The 20,202-nt window shown below is 36.2% G+C and overlaps 3 protein-coding genes across 4 annotated transcripts in view; all 3 read right to left on the bottom strand.

The window, feature by feature from the left end:
* Positions 1-20,202, bottom strand: part of LOC109111021 (ubiquitin-conjugating enzyme E2 E1-like) — a 164,009-nt gene that overhangs the window by 67,265 nt on the left and 76,542 nt on the right. The window lies entirely within an intron of this gene.
* LOC122138485 (ribulose-phosphate 3-epimerase-like) lies at positions 1,161-2,538 on the bottom strand. The gene is made up of 5 exons (XM_042731248.1): positions 2,457-2,538; positions 2,071-2,210; positions 1,485-1,619; positions 1,322-1,408; positions 1,161-1,208 (listed from the first exon to the last, which is right to left on the bottom strand). The coding sequence occupies exons 1-5, from the start codon at positions 2,500-2,502 to the stop codon at positions 1,161-1,163; spliced, it is 456 nt and encodes a 151-aa protein (XP_042587182.1). The 5' UTR covers positions 2,503-2,538.
* Positions 13,592-18,827, bottom strand: LOC122138484 (atypical chemokine receptor 3-like). Its single transcript, XM_042731245.1, has 2 exons — positions 18,698-18,827; positions 13,592-14,760 (listed from the first exon to the last, which is right to left on the bottom strand). The coding sequence occupies exons 1-2, from the start codon at positions 18,704-18,706 to the stop codon at positions 13,606-13,608; spliced, it is 1,164 nt and encodes a 387-aa protein (XP_042587179.1). The 5' UTR covers positions 18,707-18,827; the 3' UTR covers positions 13,592-13,605.

Raw genomic sequence — 20,202 nt, 5'->3', positions numbered from 1 at the left:
GTATAAAGGCAGAGGAATACGACCTGTTGGGAGATTTGGCCGAAGAATGGCACAAAAAGCTGAAGGATCATATTTTGGAAGGGCAAGCCCAGATTCTGCTATCGCTGAGGTCCTGGCTGTGGATGACAATTAACATTGAACTTATTTCAATACCTCTTTGACTCCAAAACATTTCATTTCAAAATTACACACATTAATGAATGGGTTAAATCACTTTCTTCTGTGTTGTGACATACTGTACATCTGAGTGAAACAAATTAGTTAAAAAGAAAAAAAAATGTAGTTGATTAGATGGAAGCAGATCGGAATGAAAAAAACATGGCTTAGATGAATCGTTCAAAACATGAATGCAAAACATACATTCAGAAAAGAGATACTTTAAACCGTGTCATTGTATTTGTTTAGATAATAAACTGTCAACAGATGTAGATTTACTTGGAGACTTCAGTGTCTGAAACATCTTGTCGTGTTAATGCTACGCTCAGTAGGATTTCATTAGAGAGGGAAAAAAAACACAAAATAATACCACAGGTCTCTTCATTTATACTTTTATAATTTCAGTGTTTTAGAAACACACGCTGGTGGAATGTTGAAAAAAAAAAACAAGCAGAATTCATTTAAACTATCATAATCTGCAGCAAATGAGTAGTACAGTATGTAGAGCTTATGCAGCTTAGTTCCAATGTCATTCTTTAATCAACAAACCTGATAACACTGAAATGTTGGAAGTAGTTATCAGCAGCAGCATTCTCAATTTGTAACAATTTGTCACTGTAACTGGTACTATGACAAACAATAAATGTGATTAATCAAACCAAATGAGGTTAATTAAGAGGGGGATGGTCAGATGTAGATATCTGCTTGAATCCAAAACACAGAGTCTTGGCAAAGGCAGTTCTTGTGGTCTGTAGATGTGCAAACGCACCTTCTGCACATCCAGCAATGGGTCCCATGTCTGTTCACAAGCACCACTGAGCATTTCAATCACAAATGTATATATTAAAAACAGACTCTTAGAATCTGTAGAACTGACTTTCAGTGGTGGCCGAAAACAGACTTGAGGTAAAAACTCAAAAAATGCTTAGCGGTCCCAAAGAACGTTTCTGGATCGCATCAATAACAACGTTTTTTGAGGAGGGGCGATTACAGAACGAGGGTCATCACTGCTCACCACAGCAACTGCACGATACGATCATGTTCGCTCCAGCCTAGAAACGTTGGAGAAACTGAATAAAGATGAGTAAAACACTTCTTCAAATAATCTCTTGCTTTTTTCCATTCATAAAAAAATGAATGTGTGTGCAGTAAAGGACAGCTATACCTCAGCACATCTGTGGATGCTGTCTGGACCGACTCCTCCATCCACCTCAATGTCCAGAGAGGGGAACTGACTCCTAAGCCAGCTCACCTGTGGGACACAACAGCATCTTTAGTGTGTTGTCTGAGGAATCAAAATGAGACTAAAAGATTGCACACTTGCGTACCTTTGGCATCATATCTTCCATAAACTTCTGACCACCAAAGCCAGGCTCTACAGTCATGACAAGAGCCATATCAATCTGTCCAGACCATGGTGCCAATTCCTCAACAGTTGTTCCAGGTTTAATGGCAAGACCAACCTGCATCAAAAAAAACATGCAAGACTGTTGCTACAATTTATACTATAAGCAATTCTAGGTAGTTTCAGAAATCTAAGATTTTTATCAGAATAAGAGTTTGCTGGCACCTCCTTTTTAAACCAGTTAAATTACTTCTGTTCTGCTCAAAGAAATTCTTAGGAGATGATTTAACCTCAGTTTAATTTATGCACTTTATAACATGGTTAAGAAAAAAAAGAAAATAATTTGTTAGTCAGCAGAGGGCGCCATAAGGTCATAGCAGTCAAAAGCCACAAAGCATCTGCTTATATATTAAACAAAAATATGCTCAAAAAATAAATTAAATGAATAAAATAATTTAATTAATATTTTTATATGATATGCTTTCTCTATATTTTACCGTGCTTTACAATGCAAATTTGTAAGCGTGTTAATCATTATATATATACAAAAATGGCTGTTTTGCACAGACCTTCATGCCGCTCTCCCTGATTTCCTTGATGAGGTTGCCAGGGTTGGTCGTGGCTTCTAGATGGAAAGTATACTGATTGGCTCCTGCTGCTGCCATGGGCTTCACCCATTGCTCTGGCCTGGATACCATCATATGCATGTCTGTAATAAGGCAAAGGGTAAGCAAAGCCCTCAAACCTACACAGAGCAAACACTGCAATGTTTTACTTATCTGGTTTATCCTAGACGCAATGTTTATTTCAGAATACAAAAAAAGAGAGTGAAAACAGGAAAGAACCCACTTTAGCGGATTACTAACAAAACTGTCCCAAAGAGAAGAGGGCCTGATATTTACACCTCAAATGAAACAAACTAGAGTAGATGCAATTTTACAAAGACTAAACTCACCAAAAAATGGATCAGGTCCGATACTCTGTCGTAAACATTCCACCATTAGGATGTCCAAATGTGATGTTCGGAACAAAAATGCCTTAAGAAAATTGAAAGATGAAGGAAAGAGATTGAAGAAAAGAAGAGTTAGATGTCTTCTGACACGCAACTCATCAACTTTTATCACCTCCTGTATATGTGGCTCTACCAATTAATACGGTACAAAATAGCACCTGAAACTCAAAATTAAACAGACACCATACAGAAATGGGATAACAGAGTTGCAAAAATGTATAGCCTAAATTATTAGTCACAGAAGCGGGCAAAGTAGTTTGGGACCAAAAGTTTGGGGTCAGTAAGATTTTTTGGAAAAAAGTAGTACTTTTGTCAGCAAGGATGCGTTATTGATTAAAAGTTACAGTAAAAACATTCATAATTTTACAAAAGATTTTTATTTTAACTCAATGCTGTCTTTTGAACTTTATATTAATCAAATAAATCAACCCTCAGCCCCCCAAAAAATCCTGACAAAAATATTAGCAGCACAATTGTTTTCAACATTGATTATAATAAAAAAGTAGCACCAAAACAGCATATTAAAATTAATTCTATAGAATCATGTGACACTGAAGTCTGGAGCAATGACTGATAAAAATTCAGCTTTGCATCACAGGGATACACAACATTTTAAATAATAATATTTTACACAACATATTGTGCTTGTATTTTTTACGCAGCCTTGGTTAGCTTAAGAGACTTCTTTTAAAAACATTTTTAAAAACTGCAAAACCCAAACTTTTACACATTGTAGCATAATACATTCATACAACAATTGCAAATCCAGTCAACACTTAACAGTTAAAATGTTAAAAAGGAAATAAGATAACACTTAATTGTCTCACTGCAGTGCTAAGCTGTGAATGACTTCTTGTAACATTCCTCCAAAATTGTGACACGTCGTGGGTGAATTCATGTTGTATCATTCCTGTGCCAAAATGTGGGATAATGTAAATGTTCTTGGTACTTAAAAAGATTTGAGTAATGATGACATTGGTTCCCTGGGCCCATAGGATCGCTATGAATGCCTGCAGGTCACCATTGGGTGAGAAACTTAGATGAAGAATTGCAAACTTTATTCCTCACCCATCCATAACGTCAAGGTGCAGATAATCAGCACCGCACTCCATCATTCGCTCACATTCCCTCCGAGCTGCGACAGATCGCCTGCTCAAAAGAGACGGTCCTATTTTCGCCGAGTACGCCATGCTGCCTCTGCCTCTGCTGCACACTTCCGCTTTCACACGCGCTTTCCAAACAAGAGTCATGCGTTCTGACATTATCACCAAGAGGTGGCGCAATTTGAAAAACAAGAAAACCTTTTGGTATCGGCACCTAAAAGACCCAAATCATTGGACACTGATGATGTGTCTTTTTATCTATCTTATACTGACCTTACTGTTCTGGAGGCTTCGGTTACTAAAGTTCATTGTGTGTTTGAGTAGGCCTACACCTGGCTCATTGAATTTCTGAAATGTTTCATAATTCTGTAACCAAAAATAATTTAAAAGCCCTTCCACCTGAATTCCTGTGCCACGTCTGCCATGTTAGCTTGTTAACCATCACAATACACATCATTTTCCTCTCAAAGATAGTGAAACCAAAGGCGTGGTTTATAATTCACCACATGTGTTCTGCCAGGAGTTTGACATTTCACATAAACATATCACTGTTCATTTGTAACTGAAAATTAATATTTTGATGTTTTGGTGATGTGAATGATTAAATGTATACATGAAGTGAACAAAAGCTCAGGTTCCTTTCATTTTATGTTTATGTAAATCATTTAAGCAGAGCTTTAACAAATATTTACCATAAGATGAATCCAGCTTCCCATTTCATGGTGGTATTAAAACTGCAAGTCCGTAACTTTTTGTGTTCAAAATTTACAAAATTTATATAATAGGCGAGAAACTCCATGAATCCATTTTCCAAACCGTGTTTTTGGCTTTTCCTGAATCACTACGGTACACCTATAATAAGAGTATATATTCGGACTATCTTAGACTGGCTCGGGTAGGTAGCGCCGCGGAGTAACCCAGTACCTGCGTGATTCGTCATAGACATAAACAGAGAGAAGTAACCTTTTACTGTCTATGGAAGTAACTCCGGCTACAATGTTCTTCCGCAAGACGCGCGCAGTTCTGTTTATTAACCGCTAGAGCGCCAACAGTAACGGACTGCAGTTTTAATTAGGTTACAGCTTTCACTAATGTATATTGGCTCTGATGAGCTTTACTGTTTACAAAAAAAGGACATCCTGAAAGCCTCTCCTTTCCGATCCTTGGAGTCTGGCTGATAACTCGGCCTGTGTCCTGTTCCATCTCCTCCTCCACAGAGGGTAAACAGCTTCAATAGTCCTTAGAAGTGTTTGTCTTCATAGAACTGAACTGTTTTTTTGTCCTCGGTTCGGCATGCTGTTTAAAAGAGAGAGATGCTGACATTGTTAAATAAAACCTGCGGTGTTCAAGAAGCCATTGCACCTATTTTCACATTTATGATCTCAAACAGACCTTACACATTCAAAAGAAATGCTCTGCATAAACCAATGATCTTTTAGAGAACTGGATTGCTCGTGACGTCATGAAAGTGAAGCCGTCATTATATAAACAGTGACATAAACCCCATCTGAGCTTTAAAAAATTAGAGCATGTGAATCTGAGAAACAAAAGCATCTGTACAAAAAAAATAAAATAAAAAAAACCCCAAAGCACCAAGGTGACCTTTCAGGAAATATTATGTACAACACTCCATTTGCATTTTTTATTTATTTATTCCCAGATAGTTGGTATCAATATGTAACATTTAACACCCCATATAAGGACAATTATACAGTTTGGAGACATTTTTTTTTATGTGTGCAAGTTCCATATGATGGAAAACTATGCACCAATTGTGTGAAAATATATGGAACAGTAAAAGGAATAAGCATCTGTCTAAAGTTTGACCCAAAGCCAGAGATCCAAAACTGGTCCATGATGAACATTAAAGGGATACTCCATCCCAAAATGAAAATTTTGTCATTAATCACTTACCCCCATGTCGTTCCAAACCCGTAAAAGCTTTTTGGAACACAATTTGAGATATTTTGGATGAAAACCGGGAGGTAAGTAACACTGTCAGGGTCCAGAAAAGTATGAAAAACATCGTCAGAATACTCCATCTGCCATCAGTGATTCAACCGTAAGGTTATGAAGCAACGAGAATACTTTCTGTACACGCAGAAAACAACAAAAATAACAACTTTATTCAACAGTTCCTCTCCTCTGTGTCTCTCCAAATCAGTGTAGCTCCAATTTGGCAAATCTGAGCAGTAAGCAGGCGGCTTACGCTCTTCTGTAAAGTGAGTATTCCCTAAAAACAGAAATCTTGTTCAATTTATCTTCTGCTAAAGCCTGTATAGATCAATTCTGTTTGTTTAGTCTTACATTCCTGTGGTATTAACAAAACAAACCAGAACTTTTATAAGATGAGACAGGGGTCAAGTCTACATACATTTCTGCTCTTTAGCAGATACAGCGTAACATAACATTTCCATATGCTTCTGTGTTTCTTGCAATCATTATAAATACTATTATAATATTTATTGTATGCTTAATATTAAATATATGTGCTGCCATTTAAATACTTTATATAGCAGATACACTATCATGGTATAATAAAAAGTAGTGCTTTTAAAGCACCAGCCTCTTGAGATTAAATGAACAATGTTCTCTTGTCTGCAGACAAATGCTTGTAGCTGTAGGCAGACTTTCTGTTTGGTTAGTATTGTGGTGCTGTGGTTTGGATCATGTTCCTCATGGTGAGTTTACCTGTCATGCTATGCTGCAGTGGTTAATGATGCCTCCAGGGAGTCTGCAGTCACCTGTTTGTTTATTGATGTAAATGGAGCTGGGTACTAAACAGGCCAAATGAAACAGTCAATGTTTTAGTACAGGAAAGGACCAACTAATGTGAAAAGGCCATTAAGGTTGACAAATGTGTTGGCAGAAAACAAACAAACAATCTATTCTAATGAATACATCCATTATGTAAATGAGTTGTGTGGTTTTAGATTAATGTAATAACAAAACAATCAAATAATTTCTATTATTTAACTGGTAACACTTTTGGGACTGCATCTCAATATTATCTAGTTGCAATGCATATTACTAGCATGTTGGCTGTTTATTAGTAGTAGTTAAAAATCCCATATTAATGCCTTATTCTGCATGACCAACTTAACAGCTACCTTACTGACCATTAATAAGCAGCAAGTTTATTATTACCAGTTTACTGAAGCAAAAAGTCATAGGGTTACATCAAATGAATGCTATGGCTCAGATATAAAAATACATAAATATGCATATGTTATAAATAAATGCATAATATACAGTCTGGATTTGCGCATGTAGCTTCGAATGCTACAGAATGGCATGGAGGGGATCGAGACTTTAAAAAACTAGGCCTGTCCATTTAGAAAACAACACTTTGGTCTCGGGTAAAGTTGACATTATTTACGTGATTCAACTTTCTTTGAAATATACCAGTTTGAAGTGCTTGTATGAGAGTTTGCAGGGTCACAGAGTTAATGAGATTGCTAGAAAGCCGCATTAAAGTGTCTACTGGATGAAGTCAAATGTCAATGTGCCATAAAATATGTAAATAAAAAGATGATTCTTTAATGCTGAAGTTCCTATTGTGGAACAACCTTTTTTACTTTGCTAAATCACAGAGATGTCATGGGTCTTTGTCTGATTCAGGGATCCCCTTTGGGACACATGGACATGTGGATGAATAGAAAGAATAGTGGGTGGGAAAAAAACTGCTTCCCAGGTTTACTAATCAAGCTACAGTTTCCATTTGAAACACAATCCTATACATATTTGATTCAGCATATTTTATGAGCTGATGTTTGTGGTGAATGTGAAAAGGGATAGAGGATTGTTCTGCTCCCTTTACCAAAGCAGACCAGAGGTTCCCGTGGGAATTTATGCTGGGTCCATAGGAAAAAATCTGACATTTCAGGGATGTGAAAACAAGACTCTGTGCCCATCTACACACACTTATCTACCTCTAGAGAGAAACTTGACTCTCACTGACTTCTCCTTGACTGTGGGTTCAGTTATTCATCACTTAATGAATGCTTTTTGTCCAAAAAATGGTCTTGTTCAAGGTTGCAATGATAGAGGAACTGAGAAATTCTCCATTTCATACATCTCTCCCCTTCCAGGGTTTAAAATAAGAACCAACCTAGAAATTTTAACTGTGCCACCACCCAATTAAGAAGAGATAGAAGTTCATCATTCTGTGGAGAGAACAGACAGAATGTATTATTCACAAAACAAGTCCCCTATTGAATTTACAGTTTACTTTAGAACTGTTGGCACGTATTATCTCTAGAATCCTTGTAGGGGTTGAATGTTTCTGCATGAAAAAAATAAATAAAATTGTGATGATATGTGTGGCACAGCCCAAGTGACAAACATTAGGGTCATTGATAATTTGTGAGTCAAATTAGAGCAAATGATGATCTGTTCTTTAAAAAGTAATTTCTATTTGGTTTTTTACTCTTACACAACCAGTTTGTGACCCATCTCCTTCTGTCTAGTGATAGTGACAAACTCTAGAATATAAATATATTTGACACCAACAAAGCTTTTAGCATAACCACTCTTCTGTAAAGCTTCTGTAAAATTTCAGGATGTAGTAAAGATGACAAGTAGACTGCAGTGAACTTGCCCAGTCAGTTACATTCCTTCTGAAAATTAACAGTTTTCCTTTGAATAGTGGTTCAGCTGTAGTTCGCTGTCACATATCCACATCTTGTGATGTAACTGTACGTGTGTGGACTCACCAATTGATATCTGTATATCTGTGAAGGTAATAGAGAGAAGGTGGAAAAGGATTCAGCCGTAACGTAAGCATGGAAGAAATCAAACGAGATGTCCCTTCCAGTCATCCTTACCAAATACTGTATCTGTTCAGGTTCCTACAAAAACATTCTGACTGAGGAAACTTTTCAGAAGCTGGGACAGTTTTAGCCTTTTTTGGCAGTTTTTCAATATTTCATTGTCATATTCATTTATTTTAATCCATTTTCCATTTTACCTTAAATGCTATAAATCCTTCCAAATCGTAACAGATTTTCCCCCAGCGATCAACTATAACTCACCAATGACATGGCAGTAATGTGAGACATCAATATTTGTAAAGCAAAAGGGAAAAGAGAGAACAATACCTCAGGGTTGTGGCCTTGACACCAGCAGTTAGGGTGGAAGCTATTGTGGAGAAGTGTCAGAAAGTTTCACCTAAAAAAAACTAACACAACTGTCACCATTAATAAAGTTCAAGTGGGAAATCTCCTTGTGTCAATATCATACATGTAGTTTGAATCTGTAATCATTCACTGCAGCTTGTTAGATGTGTCATGCAGCATCTCTATTTCATTCCACTGCCTAAGACCTATAGAACTGCTCAAGAACCCTTTAAACTATATAGTCAGCAACTCTGCAAAGAGCTACATGGGACCATCCAACACTTAAGAGAGAATATCTATCATTCAGCTGTACAGAGCTGGAATCCTGGAAGGCATTTATAAGCCATGGGTGCCCTCAGGAAATTGCTATGGGTTATTTGAATAGCTGTTTACAATTTTGGAGTAAAAGAAAGTTTAATTAAAACGTTTTGTTACAACATAACAATCTTACCTCAAATTATGACTTTTGATACCACTGAGTATATGTTAAAAACGCAAGTTGCTTATAACTAGTTACAACTACCACAAGAATGTGACTTTGCATGTGTGTGATGAACATTGTAAAAAACAAGTTGCCATCAGCAGTATTAAATGAGATGTAAACATATCTAAATCTGCAATACACCAAATCATATTAAAAAAATTTGCCATGTTTATAGTGAATTTACAAATGAATGGATTTATATGTGACATTCATTATGTCATGGAAAAAATATGAGAACTGACATCAAACAATGTCAGAAAGCAGAACCTTTCCTTGTAAGTTCCTGCTGAAGAATCAAAGGCTCTGTGATGACATTGAAGTCATATCATGTTTTCATGAAGAGATACTGCAACTGAGGAATCCAGGACTGACATGAAATCTAGATTCGGTTTGGTCCTGACAGAGAAATATAAACACTTACACTAGAGATGAAGAATGTGAATACGTGATTGTGTGTTTATGTTGGACATGCATTTTACAATGTGTGTGCTTGGGTTGTGTGTCTGTTTGTTCGCAGGATTTATACTGCAGCATTTATAGATGCAAAATTCACAAACAGTATCAGCTAACTTAAAGACAAATCTTTTTAGTTTGTTGTAAAACCAACATACAGAAATACCAGCTGTTCACATTACACGCCATTCTGGGCTGTTCATTCAGCCAGCATGAACCAGTGGCTCTCTGCCTTGTTCTCAAATCCCTTTTGGAGCACCAGCCAAACCACAGGAGGAGACTAAAATGAAAAACAATATTTGTCTTCTGAAGACTGATTCTGCCCAAACAGAAATATAATGAAGGGCTAAGACGAAATAGCAGAGGTCTACATGACAACTGATACTAATAATATTGCTGTTGTTCAATATTAAGTTCCATAAAAAAGGTGATAACACTATTTTAAGGTGCCCTTGTTACACAAATTACATGTATGGTAGACTTTCTATTATAATAACAATTAATTATGCATAATTACATGCAAGTAACCCTAAACCAAACCCTAACCATACAGTAAAAACATGTAATTAATTAATATTACTCAGTACTTAAATGTATAATTACACTGTAACCAAATGTAATGTAATGTAAAAAATGTAACCAAAAAGGTTTATTCCAACTGACTGCCATTTTAGATACTATAATTATGTTATATTTTATATTATATTATATTTTATTATATAAAAAAGTTTCTCTATATTCTTGTGAAGTGCTTCCTACTGTGATGCATTTAAACCTTTAGTCTCAGCACTGTTAAAATTCGCTATTCACTGCCTTTGCTGTTGGGCAGCCTGTAAACTGAGGCCCTGTATAAAACTGCTGTGAGTCATGACCTGTTTCAAACTGGTGGTCTCTTTTCTTTTTCCTGTGTGAGTTTAATACAGTCACAGTCTACATTCATGACAATGTTGTGTTTGAAAGAATAAATTTTTATGAAGTGTTGTTTTTATGACGTTTGAAGTTTTTGAACTTTTGACTGTGTTGTCTAAGTGCCTGACAGTTTTGTTGTGTTGTGGTGTCATTTTCCAGTCACTTTGAACATGACGAGATAAATTAATAGCTGCCGAGAAAGACACAGGGGATGTTTAGGGATGAAAATGTGTCACATTATGACTGGTGTGAGAACGGAATTAACAGATTAGAGACTAACTGAATCCAAATGCTTTCAAAAAGAGTTAATCAACTAAACTGCAAATTATGGGAAAACTCTTCAACTATACAACAATAATCTTCTTTGATGCTCAAAAGTGTGGAACATACTGAATGAGTTTGTTTGAATGTGTGTTTAATCCATAATCATGCTGTGGTTCTTTTATTAAAGATAAAATGATTAAAAACTTTGGGACAATAATATTGCATCATTATTATTATTATTATTATTATTATTATTATTATTATTTTGGTTTTATTTTATGCAGCCTTTCATAATACAGTATATCACTTTTTTTCAAATGAAATCTCAGAAACCTTGGGTTTATAAAGACAGCTTTGAAAAACAGCAATTAGATGAAGTTGAATTATAACAAGGCAGCTTTTGAACAACCATGGACTGTGTACAGAAGACTGTCTTTTAGAGTCAGCCGCTAATGCAACCTTAAGAGATTTTGCTCAGGCCTTGCAGGTGTCTAAATACAGCATTGAAAGTATTATAGACCTGACATTGGTTGAGCTCAAATCAGCATAAATCAGACTCTCATGTGTCCTTGTTCTGTCCCTGCATTTGTTTGATGTGGGAAATGCTGCTCAGAACTAGCTGACTAAGATGGGGGGAAAAAATCAAGGTAAAATGGGTTCTACTGAATATGCTAAACCTTTATAGCTTGGTTTTGGTACGTCTAAAAGCTAGTAAATGTTTAAACACTTTAATTCCATTAAAATATACACTGAAAGGATCAGAGTTTTATAACGTTTCACTGTAGGGTTTTGATTGTGTGGTTGTATCATTTCTGCAAGTTACACTGAATTTATTTAACTGTTGCATGAATTACCTGGCCAAATTACAACTTGTCCTGATATGCTTGTATGATATTGCTTAATTATTACTTGGATAATTTCCATGTGTTAAAAAGAACACAAGTTTATCTTGAGAATTGTTCTCTTGTTTTTATATTGAACATTTCCTTTTAGATAGCTTCTTAGAGTTTATAGGGCAGCATGAGATACTGAAAGAAGAGATGAGACAGTAAATTTATTTCCATAGTCATTTATGTATTTCCAGTTATATCCGTTTACATTTACAAAATGTTCTACATATTTTTTACATTTTAGCTGCATGTACAGAATGTGGTTTTGACTGCAATTTAATGTCCTGTAGTTATAACCTATTGAGATGTATTTTCAGTTAAACCAAAAACTTCCACCACCATTGTTTGAAACTGTATCCTGTAGTACAGTCTTGTATGCTGTAGCCATTACCTTTTACATTTTTATGAGGCCCTTAGGATGTAAATAAAAAGGGGCCACCATTGTTGAACAGATGGTGAACCACTTATTCTTCAGGGTTGATTTTGATAATCAAAGATAAAAGGTATGGCTAGATTGAATCCATATTAATTCCAGCTCCCACATGGGTTAATCCTAACCATGCATCATATTTCATCAGATAGGATAGAGAAGCTATGCAAATGTGTGAGAGAAAAACGTTTTATAGAAGACATTATTTGTTGAATAACACTGAGATCTATTTAATAAGCATTGTGAATCAAATGATTTATTTCCAAGCACATTTAAGTATTCAGTGTTCCATCTGAACTCAAAAATAACAAAAATTGATGCAAGTAAAGATAAATATAACAACATACTTAACTTACTTTTCAGATAATTGAAATATACATATCTATAAGTGACAAAATAATCTTTAAAGTAAATGCCCTTCCAAGTACACACATGAGGCCCCATTACAAGCTGACAGCCAGTCATAAAACATCATATACACACATGAACAAAACCTACAATGAAGTGCAAACGCAGTCGCACACTAAAAATCCAGTTAAAAATCAGTTATTTTTTACTTGTTCCATCCTTCAAAACATGTTGGAATGTGCTGTTGTGGAAAACATGTGAACACTGACTGTTCAAAATACAAAAATAATGCCAATTCTCTTCCCACAAACACAAAAGACACTCTTTTATCAAAGAAAGTGCTTTTCACAATTTAATCAGTAACAATTAAGCTAAATATAAACACATTTAAGCAGAGAACTATAGAGCTACATCACTATACTGTTACATTACACAAAGAGCACTGTTATAAATAACATTTTTTATGAACTTTATCACAATTTTAATGGTTTGTGACCTTAGACAGTAAAATAAAAATGTTATAGAAAGCATTTTCACTCAGAAATTGCTAGTAAATTTCACAAATAATTATGAAGAAAACAGCAAGTAACAGTAAATTAAACATGAAATTTAGAAGAAAGACTGACATTGTACTATTTCTTGTAAAAACTTCTTTGTTTTATTTACAGCCTCATTTCTTTTCTTTGTTTTTTCTTTGCCTTAATTTTTGTATATTGCATTATGTATCATATTATGATGACTGAAAGCATCAAACATTTTTGGGAAGTCTTTGGAACATTTCAGATGAATTGATTAGTTTCTTTGGTGTCACTGCTTTGGTGTCATTTGCTGCAATTTTGACAGAACGCATGGTCAGTTTTACCAGAATTTTCATGAAAACATCTCAAAGTGGTTCTGATTTTACAAAATCCCATCAGTCTTTGGCACATTTCAAATGAATTATTCAGTATCTTTGGAGTCACTGTTGAGCATTTGCTGCAATTTTGATGGAAAACTTTTAGTTCAGTTTCTCTAAATTTCAGGAAAACATGTCAGAGGACTTCATCTTTTGAAGCAGTGCAGATCTTCGGTTGCGGATGATGTTCTTGAGGGTCCTAGCTCGCAGCCGTAGGGGTGTTTTCCACCATTGCGTACTCCATCTCGGTGCCCTGAGAGCCCTCCAGGAGTCGTGCCAACCCAACCCTCGTACGTCTGGAGTATTTAAAGATGAAGGCTTTCATGAGGTCATAGCGGTAGTGACGGTGAGCAAAGCTGTAGACCACAGGGTTCACACAGCAGTGCAGCAGCGACAGGCATTGCGTAAGGTGCAGCGCCACAAAAAGGCCATTCTCTGAACTGCAGCCCAGCGGCAACACACGTAGCATCACTAGCGCATCGGCTAACAGCACAGCATGATATGGTGCCCAGCAAGCTATGAAAACCACTATGTACATAAGGATAACCTTCCTGCTCAAGCTGCGATCCTGGTCGCTATTTGAAGGGGAATGAGAGGAAGAGGAAGCCAGAGCATTTGCCAACAGTGCATAGGACACTGCTATAACAGGGAAGGGTATGACAAAACCAAGAACCACAAAACTCAGCTGAATGCCCACCATCCACTGCAAAGAGTTGTCCTGTGGATATACAGGATGACACAAAGTCAAATTACTGTGTTGTGACTTTACAGACTGAAGGAAGTATATGTCAGGAATGGAGGCGAATAAAGCAAGCAGCCATGTTGCCGCACACACTAAACGTCGTATTTGTCGCCCTCTTCTGTGTGAAATCTCCCTCAAGTGGACCACCGAAAGATACCGGTCCACACTCATGCAGGCCAAGAAGAAGATGCTGGCGAAAAGGTTGATGCTTAAGAGTAGATGTGTGAGCTTACAAGCCGCCTGGCCAAACGGCCAGTGACCTCCATGTGCCAGCGAGCTCACCCACACCGGGAGAGTAGCGACCACACACAGGTCAGCCACTGTTAGGTTCAATATATACAAGTGTGTGTCATGGTAATGACGCTCCGAGCGCAAGTTGACCCACAATACTAGCACGTTGGCGGCCAGGCCCACAACAAAAATAAAGGCATAAAGGGTGCACATAGCATGGAGGAGAGCAGAACGGTTGAAGGATGTGGAGCACATTTGCACTTCCACCTGCGAGTTGTTGTAACCGGCATCTGTGAAGTTTAATTCTTGCAACATGGTGAAGAATTCAGTCAGTTCAATGTCACTTAGACTCATCTCCTCATTTGGTGGTGAAGACTGCAACTGTTGAAGGAGAAGAAACAGAAGTTAAACACCCATCAAGATGATGTTCAGCTTTCTCTCTTATGATTAGCATAAGGTCTATGTCATCAGGTTATAAAATATCAATTAATTAAACTGATTTTGTGGTAAAACATTACCTTGACATATATATGGAAAATATAATAAAATATAATGTAATAAAATACATTTTAATATCGTGGATTGATTTTGGGTACATTATTCTAGATCGGGGGGGGGGGGGGGGTTACATCTGTCCTGGAAAGCCGCAGCACTGCAGAGTTTTGCTTCAACCCTAATCAAACACACCTGAACAAGCTAATCAAGGCCTGAAGGGTTACTAGGAAGCTACTGGTGAGTTTTTATTAGGGTTGGAGCTGAACTCTGCAGGACTGTTCGCCACCCCTGTTCTAGATATTTAAATTACTATCATTTGTTAATGATAATTTATTAAATTATAATGTATTAAGCATGTTATATCATTGTATGTTTATCATTTTTTGCTGTTTATTACTATTAAGTGTTATATATTTATTAATAGCACACTACGGCTCAAATGTTTGTGGTCAGTAAGTTATTTTTTAAAGAAATTAACACTTTTTATTTAGCAAGATTACATTAAATTAATCAAAAGAAACAGTTAAGACATTTATAATATTACAAAAGATTTCAAATGAACACTGTTCTTTTGAACTTTCTATTTATCAAAGAATTCTTTAAAAAATTATCATGGTTTCCACAATAATATTAAGCAGCAAAACTGTTTTCAGCAGCTTCTGTCTTGTGCAACAAATGGGCTAAATATATTCAAACTGAATTTTGAACTGTAATAACATTGTAGTAAAAAGTTATTTTTCAATTGTAATAACATATATTTTTTTAAATTACAGTTTTTACTATATTTTTAAATATATGATGCACACTTGATGAAACCTTTAGACCCAAACCTTTGAACGGTAGTTTTGTTACTTTCCAAAACTGGTGCTTTCTTACATTTGTCTTTTGATTGTGACCTGCCTCTGTGTTAGAGAGGTTTCATTCACTAGAATTCCCTTAGAAGTGTTTGTAAGTGACATAATAGGATTTAACTATCAGATGCGGTTCTCACAGGGACATAAGTGAAGTTTGAACCTTTTTCTATTATTTATTTGACATAAGATCTCCCAATCATAGAAGACAAACCTGTCTATGGCACTAGAGCATTGCATTTTTGTGAAATTGCCACAGCATCCTATTATAATTTCATGGTTCAGCTGTGTTAGAAAGTTGACACTACTTCAAAAGCCCAAAGCTGTTTGGCTTCCAGCCAGTCATGTTAAAGTGCCCTTTAAGCTGGTTCTGCTTTTCAAAAACCAAAGTGGCTCAGTTCTATGACTTCACAGTGATTTCTATGATCAAAGTAATTTCAGTTTAGGGATTTTGTCACGCCATCTTAAACATCTAAGTGGTCCGTTCTAAAAGACATGTTGTTATGTGGTTGGTGAGGTCACAGACCCTTGACCCTTGATTTTTTTTCTGGTCACTAAATCCTTTTTTTAGTGGAACCTTTCAGTTTCCAGCAGAGATGCCTCAACGGATGTAAATGTCAGTATAATGCTGTTCTGAATTAGAGTAAATCTATAAACATATAAAATAAGTCTGTCTTGTGTTATGTTGCAGGACTTACAACACAAAGAGTGTGTGATTGTGTTTATGTACTAAAATATTATAACTAGGGTCTTGAATTACACACAATTTTCCTGTGCAAAAGGAAATTTCCTGTTACTCCACCTGTATTCTGTTTGAAGCTCATTACAAAGTGAAATCTAATTGTTTTCCATTTAGTAAATACACAATAGTGTTGTTTGATAAAAGCTTTTGGGTTTGTTTGTTTAAGAATGGTTTATATCAGGGGTCGGCAACCTACGGCACGTGTGCCAACAGTGGCACGCAGAGGGATAATCGCTGGCACGCGAGCAATAGGGAAAACTGCTGATGTACATTTTGAGGTAATAACTTCTCATAGTCACACAGCCTGTTAGGAACTATAAATACTATTAAAGTGTGAGAATTAAGTTGAGCTAGTCTACGGATGCGCGCGCGACCGCTGCACATACTAGGCACTCAGCGGTCTAACAGCGCTCGTCAGTGTCAAGATGACTGAAATGGCCAATCAATTCAAAGTAGGCGGGGTAAAAAGCAAAACGCGAAGCATCAGTTTAACGTTAAAGAGAGCGAGGTAAGATGATTGGCACAGTGGTTAACCAGAAAAATAAAAAATGGCACATCATGCCGAAAAGCTTGCCAACCCCTGGTTTATATTCTTTAACCCTAAGAGGAAATAGTTTAGGAAGTTCATAGCACAAAATGTAATCAGTGAATCCTTTAAGGACTGACACATGTGGAGACAGACATGCAAACGCTCCTTCCCTTGTGTCACTGTCCCTATCTATAAGAGAAGCTCCACAGCACTGCAACTGACCATCTAAACTCTGATAGATGTCTGAAAGGTTCTTGGGCTTCCAGCAGTATACTATGGTAAGCAGCAAGGACAATGGAGTGTCAGAGGTCAAATGATTTATGACAACAGACACCTCGAGGGCCTTGAACCTGTGACGCTGTTCTTGAAAGGATGACAGGATGTTGGAAATGAAGTCATTATTTGCTCAAAATTGTGAATTATCTTGGAAATAGTGATGGGCATAAAGATACAATTTATTACTGGTTATAAAGTTTTAGTTTTAGTACTGTGTAGTTTCTAATCATTAAGCTCTCTAGGCCATGCGTGCAGCAAATGATTCTTTCTTTTCATTTAAAATTAAATTAATTCCATGTTCCTGCACGCCAAACTAAACTTGTGTTTCGAATGAATTTATTTATTTTGAGGTTACGGATTTCGACAATTGTAAACAGCGTAATAGAATGATACATTGCGTAAAGCTCTAAGCATGAGCTAATATGACAGACTGGGATTACTGGCAGCAAATACAAAGCAGAACGTATGTATAAAGCCAAACCATGGACAAAATTAACTATGATGAAAATGCTTAACATATGTGAGCTTTTTCTCAAATGTACGATCTACAGTAACTGTATAGCTTTCCACAGCATCTACGTGACGATACACGATACAATATAAAGAGTATTGGGTTTTGTGTAAGCTAACTATTCCTTACCCAACTGGCCTGCACCCTAAAACAAAACTGGTCAAATTTTCACCCCAAAATAAAAAATGTTGTAATAATTTACTCACTTTCATGTCAAGGGAGAAGTCATACATGAGGGTTGTTGTTGTTAAATTTTTTAAATACTTTTTAATAACCGTTTGCTGTAATTTACTCTATAGAGTAGATGACTAATCTATATTCAATCGAACAGGCTTTAAGTTAGCTTTATTATGAGAAGTCATGGACTTACTGTGACTGTCTGATTTTCCAAAGTAAAACCCAAATTGGTTTGTGCGCCCCTATACGCAGTTATCCTGAAGTAGTCAACAATACTAAAGTTTTTACAAATATATGCTACATAAATCATAAAGCGTTTAACATTTTCAGCATATTCTGTGTTCATCCTACCGTAAAGCGCACGGGTAGTGTTGCCATGGTTACGTGATTTAAGTCCTCAGCGACTTTACTACCAAACGTTTATTTTGCGCCACGAAAAAAACAACCACAAATACGCTCTGTATCTAAGTAAATTATACTCTGTACAAGTTATTTTTTGTTAAAAACATAAACTATATGAAATGCTTACAACTTTATTGCGAAACCCCTCACACACTACAAAAGAGCTTTCATTAAGAAGATCTGCTTTTAGAAAAAACAAAAATCTTCTTGCTGGGCTGTTAACAATTACTACGTCTATTGTAGTGCAGGTGTCTCAAACAGGTAACAAATATAGCCAACTAAAACTCCTTCTCAAGTTTTTTGCTCGTTCTTAAGGACAAAAAGATCTTTCTTACCTCTGTCATTCTGGCTTTAATGCGTGGCCAGTGGGCAATATTAATCCACGGTTTCGTTCTTGTCCGCCGAGGAGGTGAAGTGATTCGTTGGCGCTTGTGCTGCAGGTTGTTTAAATAGAGAGAATGAAAGTGGTGACGCCCATCTGCGCCTCACAGCGACTCCGACTGCACCTCAGTCTCAACACACTCACATTACTAGAGACCTGAACACTGTTTGCCAAATAGATGCAACGATACGTATAAATTCATTTTATTTATTTATTGAAATATTTTATTTATTTAGATATTTATCTAATGATTTAATTTTGAGTATTTTGGCCCTCCATATCATGTGTGTGTGTGTGTGTGTGTGTGTGTGTGTGTATATATATATATATATATATATATATATATATATATATATATATATATATATTACTGAATTTTTATTTATTTATTTACAATTCCAGGTCTATGTCATAAGAAAATATGCAAAAATAATAATAATAATAATGTATGTGTTTATGTGTGTGTCTGTGTATATATATACAAGTTAAATATTAAACATAGACATAAATAATGCAGGTATGATATAATTGTAAAGTAAGTCTCAAAGCCTTAATTTCCTATGCCTGATTACACATTATGATACATAACCAACCTGAGATCCTAAAAAAATAAATAAATAAAAATCTGTCAAAACCAGCAGTGGCAGAAGGAGTCAGCAAAACCACAGAGCAAAGGCTACCATGGCCAACTTTACCAAACCTCAGTCTCACTTATAATGGAAATATAACATCATATGTCTATTTTTTATTTTTATTTTATTTTATCTTTTTATGGGGAAGACATTGGGTATGTAATGTTTTTTTTTTATCCACTGGCACAGAAAAGGTCTGACCTCATGAAGGACATGAATCGATGAAGGAGTGGTTGTTTCAAAGGGCAGCCTCAGCATGCACGGATATCCATTGTCCCCAGCTATCAAAAATATCAGAGCAGATTTCAAAAAGTCACTGATAAGCATCCTAATTCTCCTTAACACTTGTGCCAGCTTCTTTATGTGCGCTTTCTTCTACATACACAGGAGGGGAGAGACCTTTTGGTGAAGGCTTTGAAACAGAGACTGAATGAGGTGAATTAAGGAGGGAAGAGAGCAGGGGTCCAAAGCTGCTGGAACACAGGAAAAAATCTCTGTCTGCTTTTCAAACACACACTTACCCTCCATTGCTAAGCAACAAATGTTGTAAAATGAGTGACTCAGTGCTTGAGAAAAAAGGACCTTTATATATTCCTGCAGTGGAGGTTTAATTTAGTTAATGCTTAAGAACACTACATCATTTTGTCCATTTGAAAGGGCACAACATTGTAATTACACTAAAGCTTCTGGTGTTAATATTAATCCCACAGATGTCTCAATAAACATTGAAGACTTGTGATGACAGCTGAAGGTTGAATTGCTCTTGATAAACTTATCTAAACTTTCTCGGGTCATGCCCTCTTCTGCTTTAGGGTCAAGGCCAGGA

This window comes from Cyprinus carpio, chromosome B9 (genome assembly GCF_018340385.1).
Source record: "Cyprinus carpio isolate SPL01 chromosome B9, ASM1834038v1, whole genome shotgun sequence".
Classification (NCBI taxonomy): domain Eukaryota; kingdom Metazoa; phylum Chordata; class Actinopteri; order Cypriniformes; family Cyprinidae; genus Cyprinus; species Cyprinus carpio.
Note: the sequence above shows the minus strand (reverse complement) of the source record. Positions and strands in the feature narration are given on the sequence as shown.